The sequence below is a fragment of the Barbatula barbatula genome (genome assembly GCF_947034865.1).
Source record: "Barbatula barbatula genome assembly, chromosome: 22".
Classification (NCBI taxonomy): Eukaryota; Metazoa; Chordata; class Actinopteri; order Cypriniformes; family Nemacheilidae; genus Barbatula; species Barbatula barbatula.
In genome coordinates this window covers 6421893-6444155 of record NC_136785.1, presented here as the reverse complement: position 1 = coordinate 6444155, position 22263 = coordinate 6421893, and the positions used below count along the sequence as shown (strand labels likewise).

Sequence of the window (22263 nt, the reverse complement as noted above, 5' to 3'; positions counted from 1 at the left end):
CTATGGTACAAACCACCACGTTTAATGTGTAACACGCACGCTAATTTACATTTGTTTTCACGGACAATAATGATGCTCCATTACGGGAGGAACATGTGCATAAATGCTATTTTGCGATAGTGAAACTAAGTACACCTGATCGTAATTATTTAAAATCTAAAAACATAGTTAGTAATGTTTTTAGGACTTACGGGTGTCAAATCCGCCAGGCGGTCCTTCATTTCGACGGTAGAGAACAATAACTCATACAGAATGACGGTTGACTCAAAGCCCCGCCTTGTTTACTTCCGCACGCAGTCTTATTTTATTCTTTCTGTTAAACGTGTTTATTAAGTATCAAACTATACCAGCCTTTAAACTACAGTAAAAAAGTAAAATTGTGTGCAAGTAAAGGTTGACTTTCACAACAATGAATTAAGCGATGCCGTTATGCGTGTGAATCAACAGGTAGAAAACCTCACACTGCGCATGCTCATTACAGACTCGAGTCAGTCCATGGCGTTGCCAGGCAACTTGTACACACAAGGCAAGAGCTGACGCTGACGGTTTGAGGGAGACTAGCATGCTGTTGTTTTATTAATTTTAGTGCAAACTTATTTACACTCTAAATTAAAACACTCGTCAATTGCAAGATTTACAGTAATCCATATCAGAGAGGCAAAACATGCCCGTGCCTCAGAAACATGTCACAGTGAAAACTACACAGGTGGGTTTAAAAGCTAATAATCATATTCTTTATCAGACTTACTACATGCAGGAGCGAGACTTTTGGCGGCTAGTTTGCTTTAAAAACACTGCATTGTTGAAAAGTGTTCAGGACATCATATTTTGCCCTTCGAATGCAGGAATTTAATGCTCGTGCCCAGTCAAAGGCACCTATGGCAAAGGGCGTGAAAGTGGTCGGGAGAAAGAAGGTATAACTTTCAAGTAACTTAACAGAATGTTATGCATTGTCACATATAATGAACAAAGAGCTTGAATTTCCAAAACGGTTTTTGTCCATAGGATGATGATGATAGGATCGATACAGGTGAAGAAGAATGGATGCAGGGAAAGACTCTTGTAAAGCCCCCAGACCAGCTGGACTTAACCGAGGCTGTAAGTAAACCAGGAGAACCTATGGTGCTACAGTATTTATGTTACATTAAGAATTGTTTAATGAATGATTATTAACATATTTATCTTACTTGTGTTCCAAAGGAGCTGAAAGAAGAATTTACACGAATACTAACAGCAAACAATCCACATGCTCCACAGAATATCGTCAGATACAACTTCAAAGTAATGTGCCACTATAAAGGTGACTTTAAAGCTCCATTAACCATGATTTTAGCCTATAATTACCAATGTGTTTTTGTTCAGGAGAGCTGTTACAAGCCCATCAGCAGTGTGGATCAGATGGCTTTTCACTTTGTATTGGAAGGGAACCTTGTGCATAAGGATTCTCATGAGGCTCGAAGACAGGTGGCCAAACAAGGCGTCACAGAGGGTAGGTTGTTAAAAAAAGGACAAAGAAAAAATTCAAAAAGAAAAGAAAACTTCAAACCACAAATTGTGAAATAAATTATTTCAGATATGATAGTAGAGGACGTGGTTGCTGAGGAGGAAAAACCTGAAACACCAGTAAGGAAAAAATGTTCAGTAATCATTTTAGTAGGAACAATAACACCAAAACATATTCTATATATGTTAGATGTTAGAGAAATAGGCTGCTGTATCATTGCAGGTGGAGGGAGGAGAGGATACAGCTGAAATGGAGGATGGTGGAGGCGAGGAGAGGCCAGACAGTGTGGATATCAGAGCTGGCCAGAAAGAACAGAAACTCACCAACCAGTTTGACTTCAGCGAGAGAGCCTCTCAGACTCTAAACAACCCCCCGAGAGTGAGAGCCAGACACATCAGAACCTACTGACTTTTTATTGTGACATTTGATATTTCAGAACACCAAATAAGTTTTTTTTTTATTGTTGTGCAGGAAAGAAGTTGTCAAACGAAACCTCCTCCTCGTGCTCACTTCTCAGCAACAGCCAATCAGGTGAGAAATAATTTTCCTCTTTGCGGGTAAATTAAAACTGGACGGTTTCTGCATTACAGTGAATAACACATACTTACACTCCCCCTTTTCCTGCAGTGGGAAATATATGACTTTTATGCAGAGGAACTACAAAAGCAGGAGAAAAATAAAGAGAAGCAGAAAACTCAGCCTTCAAAGAAAGAAGAGGATAAAATCAAGAAGAAGATGATCACAGTAGAAACTCAGGTATGAGTATTACCCAGAAAGCAAATCAAATTTAAACCAATTGATTGATCTGGATCAAAAGATTTAAAGAGCATTTGTTTGTGCACAAAATAGTGTACTAAAGGTCTCTTTTTCTGGTTATAGAGTGATGACATAACCAAAATAAATAAGGTGTCCAAGATCATTGAGCATATGGTAAACCAGAACCGATTTGATGACGTTGCACAGGGTAAATATTATTACAAATGCATCCAGTATCCACTTTATGTTAAATATTGACAGACATTTATGTGAATGTCTTTATATCCTAACCTTAGATTTTAGGTATTTTGAAGACGCATCGGATGAGTTTCGGGAGCAGGAGGGCACTCTTCTCCCTCTGTGGAAATTCCAGTATGATAAAGCCAAACGTCTGTCTGTCACTTCTCTCTGCTGGTGAGTTTCACACTGTACTAAAATTAACGAAATGCACAAATTTGGATTTGCATTCATCAGCGCGTTACAAAAAAAATCGAAGGTGCTCATATGCATGACATCTGCATTTATTTTTAGGAATCAAAAGCACAAGGATTTTTTTGCAGTTGGCCTTGGAACATGTAGGTTTACTTCATCTCAAGGAGAAGTTTGTTCAAGAGATCTGTTGTAGGCAAACTGATGAAGTAAAGTGTGTTTCGTCTTCCCTTTAGATGATTTCACCAAACAGGGGCGTGGCATGCTCCTCTTCAACTCCCTCAAAAACCCCACGTACCCAGAATTCATCTTCACCACACTCTCAAGCGTCATGTGTGTAGACATCCATGAAAATCTCTCCTACCTGGTGGCCGTGGGTTTTTATGATGGTTGTGTTGCAGTGTACAATCTCAAGGAACGCAGCGATCAGCCAGTTTACATGAGCACAGCCAAAACGGGCAAACACACAGAACCTGTGTGGCAAGTAAGGATGAGGCCATGACATCACAGAATTGGTTAAAACAATTACATGACTTATAAAATGAAAATAATGCTTTACATTTTGAAAATAATGCTATACATTTTGGAAATATGCGTGGCTTGGATTTTCCTTGCGATTTGATTGGATGTATAAAAACAGCTTTTGCATTTTGAAATGGATTTGGGAGCCGACGGACAGTTGAAGGGGATAAGTTAACTGATGCTCCGCCCAGGCCATCTAATTTACATAATTTTAGATGGATAGTCATCACCGGACGGAATAGCATTTTCAGATTTTAACTGAAGATTATGAGGGCACGTGAAAAAACGTTTTTTTTTTTTTTTTTTTTCATTTCAATGGGATTTTAACATAAGACAGTTGTTCACAAAACTGTTCAAAAATATGCAAAAATTATAGTAGTCAGTATACAATGTATACGGCACAGCATTCAGTACACTAGTCTTCCATTCTGAACATTGTGCTTGTGTTACACCTTTTGTGACTGTCGGCCAATCAGAAATTCATTTTGATATCTTTCTACAAGGTGAAGTGGCAGAAAGATGATCTGGACAGTAATCACAACTTCTTCTCAGTATCTTCTGATGGACGGGTAGTGTCTTGGACTCTTGTGAAGGTATTAAAAGGGATAGTTGTTAGCAATCGACTATGTCATTGTTTTTCAAATTTTTTGAGTTTGGAAATAAATGCTGATCATTTTGATTTCAGAATGAGCTAGTCTTCACAGATATCATCAATTTGTCACTGGACAGCACAGGTATGAACCTACAGTACACCACACAGGTACTGTATACTAGAGTCAAGGGCTGTATTACAAGAAACATCCCCAAAATCTTATCTATTTAGTATCTGTTTAGAACATAAGATAGGATATTTGTATAATATCGGCCCAGATGCTTAAAGGGTTCATTTATTCACCATCACATCATTTCAAACCTGTATACATGTGTTTCTTTCGCAGAACACAAAATATATTTTGAAGAAAGTTTGTAACCAAACAGCGTCAGAACCCATTCACATCAATTAAATGGATGTAAAGCCAATCCAAGTGAATGGGAGCCAGTTAACAACATTCTTATTTTCAAATATCTTCTTTGGTGTTCTGTGGTGGAAAGAGTGTTCCATTTTTGTGTGAACTATCAGTTTAAATTCTTTATCTTTAAACAGTCACGTTCCCAGTTAGAGATTTTTTTAAGTCTGTATCGACCAATCAGCATCCAGAACTACCTATGTATTATAGTACCCTTAATCGTTAAAGACATTTTCTCTTGTGTCTAGCTTGTGGAACTGCTTTTGACTTCCATAAACATATCGACTACCTTTTTCTTGTTGGCACTCTGGATGGAAAGATTCACAAGGTCAGTTATCCACTATCACAAAAAAATCGGATCATCAATCACACATTTATAATTGATTTATATTGTTTATAAATGCCCTACACCTCAATTCATATTAGATTGTTTTGAAATGATACGATTTGGATCATCCCACATTCTGCTCTCTCAAGATATGTGCAGTCTCGAGTCTCATTATCCTTGTGTCTTTGAATTTGGGAGAGTTGCATTGTTGTGTTTGTGGTGGTTGTCTCCTGCTGGGGAGTCACTGTTTGTATAATCCCCCTTTCATCAAGTGGCGAGGAAGTGTTCTTATTATTTCCTCGCTATCTCAGCTGTACTGGGCGGCCTCGGCTAATAACTGTCTGTCTACCTCTCTCTTCTTGTAGTTTTTTTCTATCAGCCAGGGGTAGACAAGCCTTCAAACTATTTAGTTTGGTGCACCAGACATAGTTTTGTTTCTCATCTGTATGCTGCATGTTACTCTGCATGATTTGTTTTGTTCTAAATTGCTGAAATCACATGGAAACACATGTCCTACTTTTTGTGTTTTACATTTTTACCCATAATGACTTTCTTTTCCAAAAACCGACACACAATGCTGTTAATTCCTGTTATCAAAAACAACAAGCGAGGGTTTGCAATGTGTCTGAATTATTGAACTAGCCTTGTACGTGCCACGCTAATGCAAGCTTTTAAACATCCAGGGGATTTAGGGTTTATCTTAAAATTCACAGGCCTGCTTTTCTATCTGCAGGCTCATCACTGTTTCCTAGTATCACACATTCACATTACCCTCACCGATTTACACCAATACCAGTAGAACTCAAACTAATGGAAAGTAAATAACTGATGGCGGAGGCACTTTTCTAAATGCTATCAGAAAGTGCATGGGATTTTCTCACAAGCACCCACAAGGCATAAAATGCAATAAAATTGGTAGTTTAAGGAGCTTTCACTTGTCTTCTTCAGAAGATTGCTAAGATGTTGTGCAGCTGTGCTTGAGACTCATTAAATATCAGAATTGCCTGAGACTTACTGATGGGGAAAAACGACCTTCTGTCTCCCTAAAGACTGACAACCAATCTCAACGTTCTTCAGATTTATCCCTAAGATTAAGCCCAAAGCCCTTATGTTTTTGGATGCGGTGCCATACCGCCTGGGGAAAAATGAATACAATCCATCAAGCACTCTTCTTGAGCTAAACTAGACAAACAACACAAGACATTTCTTTGAAATATGTCTTGAAAATGGATTTTGTTTAGCTTAGAATGCCACAAGTTTTCTCAGAGTACCAATGATAAATAATTCAGAGTATCACTAATTCTGTGTGTGTGTGTGTGTGTGTGTGTGTGTGTGTGTGTGTTTTACAGTGCTCCAAATCATATTCTAGCCAGTTCCTGGAGACATACGATGCCCACAACATGGCAGTTGACGCTGTGAGGTGGAACCACTTCCATCCCAATGTGTTTATCTCCTGCAGCTCAGACTGGAAAGTCAAAATCTGGGATCACACAATCACGTACGGGCAAAATTCCCTACAGCACTACATCTACAGTAAATTCTCAATTGACTGCGAGTCAGCAGCCTTTTCCAGCTTATCTCATTCCACACAAATTACTCTTCCAATTATAGTAAACTATTTGTTTGTCTGTGTTTTCATTTGACAGTTCTATTAGGACTTCTCTATTTTGCGAAAGACACCATTGGGATTATAATGATTTCAATTTGCGTGTCATCCTAACTGCTTGTTTTGTGGTATGTGTAGTTTGTAAAACTGCCAGCAGAGGGCTCTTGTGCTGCAGAATGCATGCAACAGGTCTAACCAAGGTCTGCCAGACTGCCACACGACATCTGTCTGTCCAAATGTCATGGGTTTGATAGATTTATAAGGTTTACAAAAACGTTTGTGGTCAATCCAGTCTGGGCACTAAAAAAGCCCTTTAAGGTACAGCTTTCCTGTAGCTCAGTGGTAAGAGCATTGCGTTAACAACGCAAGGTTTTGGGTTCGACCCCAAGGGATTGCAGATACCTATGTAAAATGTATAGGATAATGCAATGTAAGTCGCTTTTGATAAAAGTGTCTACTTAATGTTATGGTAATTGTAAGGTAGATTTCTTGAAAGCAATCTCATTATTACTTCTTTTTTTTAAAAGACCTGAATGTTAAATAACAGTAGCACCAAAGATGCTTGTTTACATTAAGGAAACGTATATGTCAGTAATTGCAGGGACAAATGCTTTACAGTGGTCAGGTATGTTATAAATTCAGCGACTGAATAAAATCCTCTCTACAAGTAACATTTTGTATCTTTCACAGGACACCCATGTTTACCTTTGACCTGAATGCTGCAGTGGGAGACGTGGTCTGGGCTCCATATTCCTCCACTGTCTTTGCCGCTGTCACTAATGATGGAAAGGTACAGTAAGCAGTTCCGAAACACACACGGTTTGCAACTTGCTAGTCAGTTACATTGTTAAGTAAAGTAACCAATGCTGTACAAGATTATTCTTCCGAAAGAAAAAGACTATTGAATTGTTTATATCTGCAAAAAGTGGATTTTGTCAACATTCGACTAAACTAGCATACAAGCCTTACACACAGAGTCTACAAGGCAAACATTTTTATAGGGTCGTGAATTATATATATATTACAAATGTATAGCACAATGCAATACCTTTGGATAAAACCGTCTGCCAAATGCGTAAATGTAAATGTAATATATTATTTATTAATTGAAGGCATGTAGCACGTTTCTAGATACTTCCATGGTAAGTGCTTTGCAAAGAGGTGGTGAATAGGCAAAGAAAATATATATCGAGTCTATCAGGATCCATCTGGATGGTATGACTTCAGCCTAGTGGACCAGAACACATACCATACACTAATGTTGTTGGTGGAGAGGAAACAGAGGCTATAGGGATGAAATAATAGCTCACTATTGTGTACTGCCTACCGCCTGTTCTAGTCCAGTGAAATAATGAGTCAGATGTTGAAAATCATCTCCATAATTACGTATCTCTGGGTTAATTTGTCACTCTTGAAATAGAAGGTCAAGCGCATTGCATTGTGGGATACAGTACTAAACAGTTTGCCCTGTTGTATACAGCACAATTTGGGCAAAGCAGCACTCCTACTACAGTAACCCTAGCTGAACTGTGATTTTTGTAGTAAAACTACGCTTATACAAATGGTAGTCAATCCATCAAAATAAACTTACTATAATAATGCCATGGTTAAGTTCTTTTTAGGATAAATCATCCATGTTTCAAGGAGTATTTTAGGAAGCTATTCTGAAAATTCTTTATTAGAACAGTTTTATTTGTTGAAAACTCGTTGAAAATTAATATATTAAATGAAATGTCTGTGTTTTTTCTTGTTTGAAAATCTCACAGGGATATTCAAAGACACACACACACGGCCCCTTGTGAGTGTTATAATGACTGTTAATGAAACACTAGCAACCAGACTGTGAGATCTCAGTCCAGCAGTGCTTATAGCACCTGTAAACTACAGACACACATGTGTGAGCCATAAGCCTTGACATCCATTCTGTGTCCTATCATTACCAATTAGACTCAATCACACAGCTGGTCCCAAACACCCGTCTAAGATGCTTCAGGCGTCACCTGTCAATCTCTCAGGTCGATCAGGTCAGAGTGCTGCGCTGTGGTGTTATTTACTAACACACGGCTCCGACGGGATAAATTACACCTGCTCTCTACAGGAAGCTTATTACAGTGTGATCCAATAAATGCCTCACTCGGTTCCCCCGACAAACACAAACAACTTCTATCCTGCTTTGTTGTAATAACCTTTGGTAAAATGGCTGCAATTGGTGGACAAGCTGAGAATGTAGTCTTGTAATAGGTTTAGTTGGGTTTTATTTGACTGATCAGTTTAAAATCAATTGTCATCATTTTGTGTATACATTAGACAAGAATATTTAGCGAATAATAATAATCTGTCTTTTCCTCAAACAAAGATGTTGGTACACCTAATGCATACATATGATTGTTGCGATGCGTTGAAACTTAAAGGGACAGTTCACTCAAAAATGAAAATGACTCAATGACGACAATTCCCTCTCGTGTGATTTCCATCCGGTATGACTTTCTTCTGCAGAGCACAAATGAAGATATCTTGTAGAATATTAGTAACCAAAAATAACTGGACCCCATTGACTTCCATTGTAAACAGTGCGTCACGTTGCGTTCCACAGAAAAAAATCATATACAGGATTTGAACAACATGAAGGTGAATAAATGAGGAGAGAATTTTTATTTTGTGGGTTTATTTTAAGTCCTTGAACACATTCATTGTACAGAATCAGCTACACATTTTTTAGGGGGGGGGGGGGGGGGCTTTCCATGGATAAACTAGCATTGGAATCGGTCAAGTTTTTTGCTTCTGCTGTTAGCCGGCTGCCTCCACTATTCATTATTGTGAGAAAAGAAATGCATTTCTCGCGACCCTAGAAACAAACTGACCGAACTGCTCATTTACTCATCTTTAGAAGGACTCGCATCCTTCGAACCCTCTGCTACAGAAATGTTGTGTTATATGGAGTGTTACTCCTGTAGTTACAGATGGCATCATTACTCGTGGTACGTGTCCTCCGCATCACTGCGTCAGCTGCCCAGAATATCATCGGTCTGTTAAGATACATTCACACCCGCTGACTAATTATGAGCCGTGCTGCTTGACAAATATTTACAAATGAGTATCCAAGCCTTCATCCATTTGCCTTTCCTTGTCTCTCATTTATCTGCCACAGCAGGGACCACGCTTAGGTGGGCAGCGTGATGCATGAATGACATTGAGGATGATGGAAATTATAATCGCCGATCTCTCGCTCACTCCCTTCTATATAATTTGGATTTTCCTGCCGAATGTAGCAGGGCATGAAATAGTGTCATCCACATACTTTGGCTCTATCAAAACAGCCTACACGCCTCTTAAAGTGATAGTCAAAAAATCTTTCACCATTTACTCACCCTTGTGTCATTCCAAACTATGGATTTAAATATTTTAAAGAATGCTGGTAGACAAAAAACATTGACTCCCATTGACTTTCACTGTATGGAGATAAAACCACAGCGACATTCCTCAAAATATCTTTTTTTGTATTCCGCAGAAGAAAGAGGGCGAATAAATGAGAATTACATTTTTGGGTGATCTTTGAGCATCTCTTTAAGAAACTTGGATTTGGATTATTAGACATTAGGCTTACACACACACACACACACACTTGAATACACATAAAAACAGATCCCGACAGTACACAGATAATATGGTCCTCCACAGCAGATGGTCTGAATTTTTTTAACACCTCCACAAACACATCCGCTCATACACATGAATATATTAAACCATAGCTGCAAACTCAAACCCAAACAAACTGACATATATTTTGCAGCCAAAGCAAAAGGAATACATTACAGAGGTGCTAATGCCTCATTCTCACTAAAAACATGAAAACACAGCATTAATGACAGTCGCACGTTCTGTTTTTCCATCTTTCAGGTTCACGTGTTTGACCTCAGTATCAACAAATTTGAGGCTCTCTGTCAGCAAGCAGTGGTAGCTAAGACGACCAAGCTATCACACATCGAGTTCAACCCCGTCCACCCAATCCTCATCGTGGGCGACGACCGTGGCTATGTCACCAGCCTGAAGCTCTCTCCCAACCTCCGCAAGAAGCCTAAGGTAAAAGATGCACCCGTGTTATGTGCAGGCCTCTAAAGATCACGTGAAATCGCATGGTTGCCCTGCAGCTGAGCCTCATTCGATCGGTGCTGTTTCAATCACGGCCGTGCCACATGTTTCATGTTATGAAACGCTGTATCTGCATCTTTGCAATCAGACGTGAATTCATGGCACAAGCAGGACCCGCTGCGTTAGAATGAAAAATCATAATTTATGAGAGCGTTGTTGAGCGTTTCACTTTAGCTAAGTGGAAGGGGATGAGAATGTTCCAGTAATACATTAGCATAGCACCTTGAACCGCTTCTCATAATGTACATTTAAATATAATTAGTTTGCATTGCATTAACCTGTAGTGATTCGAGACATCAATCAAGTCGAAAGAGTCTGATGGAGTTGATGGCGAGAAGAAATGACATGATCGAGTATATGTGATGTTTTGTTCAGAGCAAGGTGGTTTATCAAACCAATCTATTTCCTTTTATCTCGATGACGGTTGTTTGCATGCCCCATGACCTCCAGAGGTACGTGCCAACCATGCCACTCACTTCTGTTTCCGTCTGAGCCAATCACCTTAGCCGTAGATGCCACGTGATCAATAAAATGCAGAATGACATCAAATAATAGTTTTTGGAGGGAGAGTTCACATAAAAAGAAAAATTCTGTCATCATTTATTCACCCTCATGTCCTTTAAAAGCTGTATATGATTCTCTCTTCTGTGGAACACAAAAGAAAATATTCTGAGAAAGGTTTTGTGTCCATACAATTGAAGTCAATGGGGACCAGTGTTGTATGGTCACCGACGTTCTTCAAAACATCTTTTGTGTCCTGCAGAAGAAGTAAAAATGTATACAGGTTTGAATGACATGAAGATGAGTAAATTTGTTTTTGGGTAAAACTAACCATCCAAAATCTTAAGGAAATCAAAGAAATGATTGTACATCTCTGTACATCCGTACAGATATCCATATCCGTCATGCATTACGTTAATGGCACCCCTGTGTAAAAGAATTCGGCTTTCGAATCCCGTCTCTTGTGTTATTCATAACAATAATACTCTTCCATCCGTCAAGTAAAATGAACCCTCATCGATAATTTGGTATGTCCTTATCTTACAGTGAGAAAACTAAATAACACTGCCGGCACGTAATTAAAATCTGTCCTCTCTGACAAGCTGCTGTCTGTCACGGCACAGCTTGTGAAATGTTTCATTTTGTTGTGCGGAGATCTCAGTCGATGGGAGCATTGTGCGGATGTGTATTGTCAGTGATAGTCATTATATTTGATTGACTCAAACTGTTTATTCTAATGATATACAGTGTCACAGGTTGAGATTGCCGTGTCCGCTAATACATTTGTTTAGAAAGAAGCTGTATTATTGAGCCATGGCTAGCTAGAGAGAGAGTGCTGTGTGCGTCTTAATAAGACTAATGGAGGTCATCGATGCTGCACACGTTTATTTGCGTCTTTCACCTCTAGTCATTCAACTCCAGCTTTTCAGAAGCTAAACATTGTTAGTTCAGAAAGAGCGTGTTCTCTGTGATCCACTGTCTGGTTGTATACGGGTGGCCTAGTGAATTTAAAACGGAGACTCTGTTATGTGTTTCAAGAGGCTGATTCAGTCGAGTGTTTTTGATGTCGAGATGCTCCTTTAGACAACAGGAAGTCAGCCACCGGTTGGTTAAAAGTGTTTTGATATGAAAAACTGTGATGATATCGATTCATTAGATTAAGCGCTTGACCTTTCAGGTTTCCAGCTGTGTTAAGATTTGGGTTTGTGTCAATGCTGGCCAGACATGTATGCACACCCGACTACATGTGTGCTCTATGTTAAAGAAATCCAATGCCAGCGAGACCCGTAGGGCTGTGATGGTGAATGAAGACAGCAGGGTACAAACTCAATAGAATGGGATAGATGTTCAGGTAACTCAACCACTTGAGTTTAAGCCCACACATCTCACCTCCCACAACCCCCCTGAATGCTGCCTTATAGAACATACTGTATCTCAGTGACTTGGCTGTGATTCATCAATCACAGCCCAGAGGAAATGTTTCTGCTCAAGAGGTTGGAATCTCATACTGCGTGAGACTCAGGATATATATACGTTTTATTTTATTACAGTATCAGCCTTGTCTCAGGTCATTGTCCTGAAATAAAATCTCTTTATATTTGCTATACAGCTATATGTGGGAGCTGAAAGACTTAAGTGAAGAAATGCAAATCTTGAGACATCTTTTTTAAGACGTTATAGTTACTAGGATCCTCATCTCATATCAAATCTGAGAAATTAAATTTTTTATTTATGAGCGTCATTTATTCTTATGGCTTTTTTGGAAAACAATCGAGACGTTCAAGAGATCACCATTTGTTTTTTCTTTTCTTAATGGGCTCATCTATAATAGCTGTACACAAATATCTACTTTAGATATTAAGATCATTGTTTGAAGAGTCGAGTCAGTATTTGTTCCTGACATCGCAGTTTGCCGTCTCAGCTGCCTACCCTTAGATTTATTTTCTAGTCTGCTGTGTACAGCAATAGTGTTTCTCGGCAGCTATTCTGCAAACTCTCCTGTTTTAAATAACAGGGTCAGTAAATAAACTTTAATTGCCAGCGCAACGCTGACCGCAATTATAAGCTTGTCTGAAACATTAGGAGGTCTCTTAGCAAGGGAACCACTTAATAGCAGTGAACTCTTTTTCTCTTACATAACATCTCTCTGCTGATTCACAACCAGCACCAGTCACATTCATTAAAAACATACACTTCTGCACATCTTCAGCATCACAAACATTGAAGGTCTAGATATTTAGTCACTAAATTACCACAGTGTTTATATTTAGAAATTTGATTTGCAGCTCTGCAACTCTGGCTAACACATATGTACATCTATTTAAACAAACTAAATTGGTATACTGTAGATGATTTTGAAAGATGTAAACAAGACCCAGAGCATTTCCTGTTTCATTTTTTTATACTACAGTACACAAACTTTAGAAGAAAATCTTTAAGATTTAGGGTAATGTAATGTATTTTTCAAAACTACAGTGTATGACAGGAAGTGCTTTAGGACCGGTGTTGTTCTTGGCACCATTGACTACCATAGTGGGGAAAATGACAATGGTAGTCAAAAGTGCCCAAAAACTGTTTTCTTAACTACATTTTTCAAAATATCTAATTTTGTGTTCAACTGAACAAAGACATTCATAAGTCAATTTTTCCTACTAGGTCTATGGTAGTCAATGGTGGCCAAGAACTGTTTGGTTACAAGCATTCTTCCAAATATCTTTCTCAGGGTTCAGCAGAACAAAGACATTTAGATAGCTTTGTAACAACTCGAGGGCGAGTAAATGAAGACAGCATTTTTATTTTTGAGTGAACTGTTCCTTTAAGCAAAGTCTGCAAATACACTAATGACCTGTAGTTGACAAGAATTTGCAAAATACTTGCTGTATATTTAGAAGAATTTCTAAAGTGCAAAATAACGTGTTGCCATATATTGTCCTGTAGTCACAGTTTTGTTGTAGCATGTGTCCTACCGGTGTGAAGAGAAAGTGATTTTGTCTGGACTTAAATGTGAAACATTTGCCACTCCATCCTCGTAAGATAGTTTGCTATTGAAAAAAGGAAATCTAACGTCACTAACAATGGCACAAGCCTGTGGATCCAAAGCATTGCTGTAGCCGCCCAAAAGGTTGTGGACTTGATTCCCAGGGAACGCACATACTGATGATAAAATGTATTGCCTGAATGCTCTCGCTTTGGATAAAAGCATCTGCCAAATGCATACATGTAAATGCAATAACTGCCCATCAGAAGTGTCCTCACGGTAGCTCTGAGATGTGTTCAAGTCTCTTTGATTGACATCCTCTCCCAAATTATTTCCCCTAATGACTCTCTCTCTTTCTCTTAGATGGAGTCTATGAATAGCTTTAACCTTGAGTTCTCTCTTCTTTAAACATTCTGAGAACATTAGCATTCCGCTACGCATATAGTGATTTCGAGCCTAATGTTTTTGTCTAGAATTTCATCTAATGATTTGCTATCATCTGCTCATCCGGGTCCCGTTCAGTTCCTTGCCGTGACGGTACAGACAGTAGCCATAGCGATGTTTGATAAGCAGTCCAGCCCACTGTCGACGCGTCTCCCCAGAGGAAACGATGTGTCACTGTAATCATCTCTGACAAATGTCATGTCGGTTTGTTCCGTCACAGCACATACTGAGGAAATAACGCTTAGGTAACGCCGCTCTTTATTTCCTCCCTCACACCCAGAAGTGTTGGGGATTGCTAATGGCACCTCGGGTCAGTGTTTTCATCTCAGTCAGACTCATCACTTCCTCTTTATTTCTCTCTTCGCATCCCCAGGAGAAGAAGGGCCTGGAGTCACCGAAGGGCGCAGAGGTGGAGATCCCCAAGATGGAGAAGCTGTTGAGTTTGCTGAGGGAGTCTGGGAGCAATCAGGCATGAGATTGAGAAATATACAAATGAACAGACACATTTATACATATATCTTTCTGAATAACATGAAATATTATTATTACGTACCTGTTGTCTAACATTCAAAATGCATGTTAACATACTGATGAAGTAAAAGTTTTGAAAAATGACGATAATGAAGTAAATATTTCACAGAATAATTTAAAAAAGACAAAGTCATTGTATAGATAGTTCTATGCTTTTATTAAACACATCTATTAGTTGATTTCCTCTCTTCCAAGTTAAAGATACTAGATATGTTATTAGTTCAGCAATCCCCAGGCTCTTTGCATAAACAATTAGAAACCACGACGATGCCTTTTTCCAACACAAAGCAGCACTTCAGCTCTTATTAAAATGTAATTCTCACACTTTTGCTTTTATTTGTTTGCACATCCTCATTAGCATAGCACCTAAAGCTAGCAGGTTTGCTGCAGGTGTACCGGTGTGGGATTTCACTAATGCTTTGTTAGACACTACAGAATTACGCTAAAGAGGCCATTGAGAGCCTCTTTCTCTTTACATAAAACACTCCAGGCCCCGCGATGCTGCTGTATAAGAGACACATACACACTCCCAGCAGCCCACACTCAGCCAGCCCACTTCTCCTTCTCGAGTAGATTTGAATGTTGCCTCCATTACTCAGGCTTTTCCTTAACTAAAAGTCTTTAACAAAGCGCATGTGTTCGTGAGAAGCTACGTCTGATCGTAAATGTTTTAGGATAGCAACTCTTCGATGGCTGTCAAAGGGGCAGTTTTTGGAACGTGATGCTAGTTATTATCCATCAGCAATTACTCCGAAAAATATCCGTAATGTAATATCAAACCGATATATATCGCTAATGTCCTTCTTAAACCCCGTATCTCCATATTTTGTGATAACATTTTTTTGCCATACATCAATATTATGAGGTCCCTTTACGTTTGTCACTGGGTTTTGCAAATATCAAATTACAACGTGCTTGTCAACTTTGACTACACAGTATTTCATTATTTATAAAGCACAGTGTTCTTTCCATTTCCTGAAAAACAGTGATTTTGAACATACAAGGTTTTAGATAAGAAGAACAGCCACAATATGTGAAACAAAAAAAAGGAATTCTGAGGAATGTGTCCACAATGGATGTCAATGGGCTCCAATGTTGTTTAACAACATTATTCAAAATGTATTGTGTGTTCTGCAGAAGAAAGAAAGTCATACAGGTTTGAAATGACGAGAGGGTGAGAAAACGATGAAGAACTCATTCTGGGGTGAGCTATCCCTTTAACTAACAAACCAAACCTGGGAACCATTGGGTCACACAATCACATCTTTGGCAGCTCCATCCCATGCAACATCCACAGTCTAGAAGTATTTTGAACTGCTTTACTATAGAACCCCTCTCACATTCCCTACCTGAATCCCCTCAGGTTGTCAACAAGTACTTTTGCTCATTTCTCTGATGTGCACTTTCTAGAGTCAGTACTGGTACTCTCTCCTGGCTGGAGGGAACCTTGCAAGCTTTGCAAAGAATCAATATAAGAGCCAGTATAAGCAGAGCTACCAAGACGTTACACACTATAGCCACTACTGCGGCGGTGGAGAGTCCCGTAGTGGACACCGAGTCTTCACAGTCACATTCCTGCATAGCTGACACAGTAAAGGTCTCCTTTGGATCAACCGTCAGCTCCGGAGCTCCAGCAGAAGACACGATTCTGATCTGTGACCTGTGATTGAAGCCACACGTAACGCTGTGTACTTCAAAGCCTGCTTGTTGATATCACTGTCACACTGTCATTCGCCGCCCCCTCTGTTCCTCTGCCTCTGGGGATCTTCCTGATCTTTTGATCCCTTGTGAAGATGTGTGTCCTACTTTTCACATCTCTTATCTTCTCACATGAAGGACAAACCGTTTGTTGAACTTAAGAGGAAGACTGTCTGTCACATATCAGGAGTGATGTCAGCTTGGAAGTATTGAGCTGTTATTTGAAATGAATGTAAAACGCAGTCGTCATTCACTGGATGGATTTACTGTTTAGTTTTTGTCGAGTTCACGCTCAGATTTGTTTTTCTCAAAGGGCTCTGCAAAGCTGTAAACTTGTCTCTTCCTACTGTGGAAAATCTTCTTTTGGGTCTGAAAGAGAGAATGAGATCATTTAAATGGGGTAAAACAAAACTTCAGGGTAAACACAGAAAAAGTGAGACAATTGGCTCCATCACTGTGTGAATATTCATCTATTATTACGATAAACATCATTAAGCTCATGGTCGTAATCTAAACAATGGCAATGAGGAGGTGTCCCGCTTTGCCTGTATTTTCCTCTTTATTATTTCACAAATCTACAGAAATAAATAGCATTTAATCTCTCCTCAAGTTTTAATATAAAGAAACATAAGGAGTCATCCAAATGGTATAGCTGAAATGTGCTCATATGTTTTTGATAACTTGAATAGACTCTCAATTTATATGTTTTGGTGCATAACAAATGCATTTCAGTGTTTTTATTACATTTTGAACGGGCGCTACAGTGTGGCACACACCGATGTTGTCAGTTTCATTCCTCTCCTTGTGTGCTCAATGAAGCCTTCCCAAGCCTCTGCCTGGTAAGAGTCTCTCTGAAACTCTGAATACAAAATGAATCTAACATTTTTATTTAAACACACAGCGTATGCTTAGACGGTATACGCTGCTCGGGAAATGTATAAAATGACATTCGAGTCACTTCAGGAACCAAAGGAGAGCATGCGTTGAGCGTGAAACCTCTGCTGTAAATGATTTCACTGCTGCACGGCTCATAGATCGTAGTGGGAAGCCCAAGCAGACCCCCTCCTCCACAGTTCAGCCATGAAGAGAGGGGCACAGAAATGAACACTGTGCAGCGAGTAACTCTGAAGAGGGTCTCCTCCTCCACAACTACATTTACACTCATACACTTGCATGTACATGAATAATTCCATCCTTTGGCTCTCAATGCATTCTGGAAAGTCAAGTATTAAACTAGAGCATGGTAGCAGTCAATGTTGTGGTTCACCAAAAGATGAAAATTCAGTCATTGTTTACACACACTCAAGTTGTTCTAAAATCTTATAATTTAAAGGAGATGTTTATGCACACAATGGAAGTAGTCGGTGAGCAGGGACAAGCCCCAATATAGACCTCAAAGTGCTGAAAGGTATATTGCTCATAAAGATATGTTTGTGATATTCATCATACAGACGGATTTAAACATCTATGGTGTTTCCTATTTTAAAAGCACAACCCCTGTCTAGTATGTATGCAAACCTCGTAATTATGGAAGAATTATGGACAATTTTACTCATTTTTTAAAGCCAACATCCAAAAACACAAATAAATCTTTTTCATTGTTTTTTATTTATTCTATTATATTACCCTAACACAAAACGTAATTAATTTTAAGACTTTAAGTAAGATGTTAACACTTTTATTTACTATTAGGCCTTAGTCACTTTTTCGATGTGAGCTGGTCCCCACAATGTGGACAAAACACACACACGGCAAGACTCGCACAGCTCATCCTCCATGCGCCAGTGGATTCATCCTAAATGAAAGTGTGTCTAAAAGGAGACATCGGAAAGATTAAGGCACTCTTCCACAAGGCCCGTTTGCTACTAGCTTGAGTTCAACCCCACATTGAGGGTGGAAGCAAGTGCAATTTACACTTACTGTATTAGTTTCCCCTGAAAAACAAATCTAAGAGAAGCGAGAGACACTACCCCTGAAATCCAAGACCCGCTGACCTCCCCGCAGTGCCAAAAACAACTTTAAACGGTCAATAAAGGGAGTTTTAGCTTCGCCCGGGTCATCTGAGATTCATTTTGTCGTGTCCATGAATCACCTGCCTGTCCTCTGACCCTGTGCTGCTGCATCGGATGGCTTTGTGCGTTCGCAATGCCACAAGGGCTCTTTGCTTGACTGTATGGAAATATTGGTGGAAAGCCAGAGGTCTCGTTCATCGGAGAAGAGAAAGGAAAGGATGTAATTACACGTGCCCCATAAAAGAGGGTTGCATGAAAATCCGAGTCGTTTTACAAAAGTGCTTGTCAGCCATACACAATATATTCGTTTCAAAAATCCTCCTCAACAGGCAGTGAGCACATTCAGAGACACTTTGAGTGAATAGATGCTGTCTATTCTGGGTGTCATCTGAGCGGATGTGTGTCTGCTGCCGGTGTGATATTCTGAACACATTTCACTCTGTAAGTGGTGGGTGGCTTCCACAATAACTGAAAACCTCCTGAGGGTCTCCTGGCTGGAGCGACTGTCTCATTTATTAATATACCTAAAGTTGCCTTAAGCTACTGAATATGAAACTCAACAACCTATTTTCCCAACCTCCTTCATCATTCTCTTCTAGGAGTTTGTTTGGTCAAATAAAAACAAATAGAGCGGGAAACTTACGTTCCAAATAAAAACATGGAAATATGTGGCCGGTCCCTGTGTGGGATTCTGGAAATAAAACATGAACATTTGCATGAGTTTGCAATAGGATTCGTGCAATGCACTATGGGAAGGGGTGATTCTGGTTGCAATTCTAGGAGGGTGTCTATCCACCTTGACGGAATAAATGAATGGTGCAAAAAAAGGAAAACGATGTTCTGGTGCTGTATTTAGGTTGTGAATCTATGGTTCAAAATAATCTCCTGCAAGACGAGACGAAATATCTCAAAATGCAGGCGATTCACAGTGTCAGGCTGCAGAATAAGCTCATGTCTGTGGGTAAAACACATACACACACTCTAACATACAGATACTGTACGCACGCAGATTGCTACCCAGAATGGCAGCTCTCCAGAGCCAGATGGAAAAGCACAGACAAGCTTGGGGCTGAAAATCAGGACTTCATAATAATGCCTTGCATTACAATGACATTCCAGTTCTGTTCCATTTCATCCAACGAATTAATCGCTATTCAAGCGGCTTCTTCCTCTGTGGTCCCTGTTTTTATTGTTGCATACAGTGAAGCTTTGGTGTAAAATATACACGTCAGTATTTTTCACCTTGTGAGAGCGTAATGCGTGTTTCCCCTTGATAGTTATTATAGCTTCCAGTAAAGCCTAAGAGGAAGGGGCTTGACGTCTATTGTAAATTCAAGAGCTGTTTCTAATCATTTTTGGTGAAAATAAAACCCGCACTGTTGGAATTAGAGGTCACGTTTAGTAAGAGTAGCTTGTTCAAAGGGGGATTGCTAGTTTTTATAGTCGTTTTGACCATTCAACATCACATGCTACTAGGAACATATATTTGCTTGGTTTTTGTCTCATTTCATCTAAATACAGTAATCATCATTTATGAGTATCCTTGATTTTACTGCTTAGAGTCCTTCATTTTATTGACCGGTAGTTTACTGATGGAGGGCAACGTGACTTACTGTGACCCAAAATTCTCGGCATCCGCCCAAAGGAATGGAATACTGCCTGCTAATAGAGAAATAGATCTGTTCTTTCATGATGTCAATTTGTACTGTAGGTTGGTCTGGAAAGATTAATAGAATGGAGTTTTAAAATAGTGTTTTTTAATTGTTTAGAGAAAGGTCTGTGGTTAAAATGAGAAATGTTATGCTTTATAATGTTTATTACAAAGTCACACTTTTCAGTGTCTATTTTAAAGTTGCTTCATAAAAACTATGCTTTGTCTCTATCATAAAGCTCATAACGTTTTTATCAAACAAAATATGAAAGTTACTTCAATTAAGGTCAACCGTAAACTTTGTGGTACCCAAAACAAAACCAACTATTCTTTCCACCTTTTAGGACTATAGACCACTTTGAAAGATGTAAGTCCAGAACATCTTCCTGTTTCAGTTTTTTAACACCACACAAACGTTTAAACAAAATACAACCAACAGAACATTTATAACCAAATTAAAACGTAAAAAATGTCTTAACGATTTAATTATATATGTGAGATTTAAATCTAAATCAAAAACATGAAACTGGAGGTCATTCTGGACCAGTGTTTACATCTTAAATAGTGGTCTATAAACAGCTCTATAGACTCCTTTTTGTATAAATGATTGAGATGCATCGGTCTGCACAATGATGGTTAACAGCTGGTGCCGGACTGTCACGCAGAGAGGAAAACTCTACAAGAAAACATAATGAATTCATGAACAACTCGGTTTAATATACGAACAAACAACCCCAACTGCTACAAACCTGGCAGCACCTGCGCCAACACCATTCCAGAACATTCAACGTCCTTCCATCACAGTGTCCTGTCTACCGGGATTTAACCTTGTAGTTGGCTGGCATCGCAGTTAACCAGAGAGAGTCAGCTTGGCACAGAGCTCATTCTGTTCTCAATGCATGACTGGTTACCCATCCATCCGAGTTGATTTTCTGTGAGTCAGTCAGACTGTGCTTGTCTTGCTTTATGTCTTCTCCTCTCATAAAACGTAAACATCTAAATAGATCTGGGAATGGTGGGCAGTACGTGCGTTCGATGACTGGACTTTGGAGACACTTCCCTGAAACTGGCAGCCATTAAGATCTAACCTACAGCCGGTCAAGGGACGACCGGCCGGAAAGCTCCAACAGGATCATAAGAAATACTATTACAGTCGGTAACGAAGCGCTGACATTTAGAAACAGAGCAGATTTGAATAAAAGGTCAAAGCTTGACATATTTAATGTAGCGTCGCTGACTATACAATCCTGTTTGGATTCAAATGTCACGTATTAATATTGTTGTGACCAACATTCTCTCCAAACACGTTTTGTTTGGATGCAGAAGGATGATGGTGATAAAAGTCAGGTCCTCCAGCAGCACTCTTTCGGATCTCTTTTAGTCTGGGAAGATTTATTAACCTCGCTCTGCGTACAGAAGGGAGTTTCAGTCTGTAAATCTGAGGATCTGTGTTCAATGAAGACTCGCTTAACCACAGCTGAATCATCAAGTCGTTTCAACTATACAACAGTGATACAGATCATAGACGTACATGTGTGCGGACGCTTTTGCACGCGTGCGCACAGACCAACAATTACGAAAGCGCAATAACGCATAGGTGCGAATGAAAGAGCGCATCTGTAGGCACATAACAGAACTTTCGTAACACGTCTTTGGAATAATACTTTGCGTTAGAAACAAAAATGTAATGTAAAGCGATTACCTGTCCGCGCAAAGCTGGAGCTGATGTTTACCCTGCGGGAGCCGGACGGGGAGGATTTGGGTAGTTGTGTATAAAATACAAACAGGCGCAGCACCTGTTTATGACGTGACAGTGACTGTGCGGTCTGAATCATTTGTTTTGTAAAGAGACCAGCCTTGTGTTCAAAACGCTCCCTGGTAGGCTGGAATGCAAACGATGCGAAACCATACGCAAAACATATTGAATCACCAAGAGAAGGTCAAAATAATGCAGCATGCCAAACGTCCCCTGTTCACCTTAAACACTCACTGCGTGATGATTGAAATAAACACTTACCCAACAACTGCGATGTGGATGGGGCAGTTCGGAGAGGCAACCACAGCGCTGGTCTGGATCGATCGCTCCATGAGTGCGAGACGGCAGTGGATGAGGTCGCGCTCCTCTACGAGTGATTCCCTGCAAGCACC

The 22263-nt window shown here is 39.6% G+C and overlaps 2 protein-coding genes and 1 long non-coding RNA gene across 7 annotated transcripts in view; 1 reads left to right on the top strand and 2 right to left on the bottom strand.

The window, feature by feature from the left end:
- Positions 1 to 464, bottom strand: part of stx2a (syntaxin 2a) — a 2987-nt gene extending 2523 nt beyond the window's left edge. The window contains exon 1 of one of the 2 annotated variants that reach the window (XM_079486889.1): positions 192 to 464. In XM_079486889.1, coding sequence (XP_079343015.1) covers positions 192 to 221 — 30 coding nt within the window. In that variant the 5' untranslated portion in view covers positions 222 to 464. The remainder of the gene's footprint in view (positions 1 to 191) is intronic. The other variant, XM_079486890.1, reaches the window with a different exon arrangement.
- The window catches only part of LOC306911489 (dynein axonemal intermediate chain 1-like), an 18824-nt gene extending 3747 nt beyond the window's left edge, over positions 1 to 15077 (top strand). The window contains exons 1-20 of one of the 4 annotated variants that reach the window (XM_079486886.1): positions 504 to 706; positions 846 to 914; positions 1006 to 1098; positions 1201 to 1281; positions 1363 to 1489; positions 1574 to 1623; positions 1727 to 1882; positions 1976 to 2035; positions 2132 to 2260; positions 2384 to 2468; positions 2557 to 2674; positions 2792 to 2835; positions 2926 to 3173; positions 3715 to 3804; positions 3897 to 3945; positions 4467 to 4546; positions 5896 to 6044; positions 6843 to 6942; positions 10050 to 10232; positions 14597 to 15075. In XM_079486886.1, coding sequence (XP_079343012.1) covers positions 665 to 706; positions 846 to 914; positions 1006 to 1098; positions 1201 to 1281; positions 1363 to 1489; positions 1574 to 1623; positions 1727 to 1882; positions 1976 to 2035; positions 2132 to 2260; positions 2384 to 2468; positions 2557 to 2674; positions 2792 to 2835; positions 2926 to 3173; positions 3715 to 3804; positions 3897 to 3945; positions 4467 to 4546; positions 5896 to 6044; positions 6843 to 6942; positions 10050 to 10232; positions 14597 to 14698 — 2055 coding nt within the window. In that variant the 5' untranslated portion in view covers positions 504 to 664 and the 3' untranslated portion in view covers positions 14699 to 15075. Of the gene's footprint in view, positions 1 to 503; positions 707 to 845; positions 915 to 1005; positions 1099 to 1200; positions 1282 to 1362; positions 1490 to 1573; positions 1624 to 1726; positions 1883 to 1975; positions 2036 to 2131; positions 2261 to 2383; positions 2469 to 2556; positions 2675 to 2791; positions 2836 to 2925; positions 3174 to 3714; positions 3805 to 3896; positions 3946 to 4466; positions 4547 to 5895; positions 6045 to 6842; positions 6943 to 10049; positions 10233 to 14596 lie in introns of those variants that run through there. The other 3 variants (XM_079486887.1, XM_079486885.1, XM_079486888.1) reach the window with 3 other exon arrangements.
- LOC306911493 lies at positions 14894 to 22263 on the bottom strand. Its single transcript, XR_013788264.1, has 3 exons — positions 22133 to 22263; positions 17197 to 17311; positions 14894 to 16821 (listed from the first exon to the last, which is right to left on the bottom strand). It is a non-coding gene; the product is annotated as an uncharacterized lncRNA (long non-coding RNA).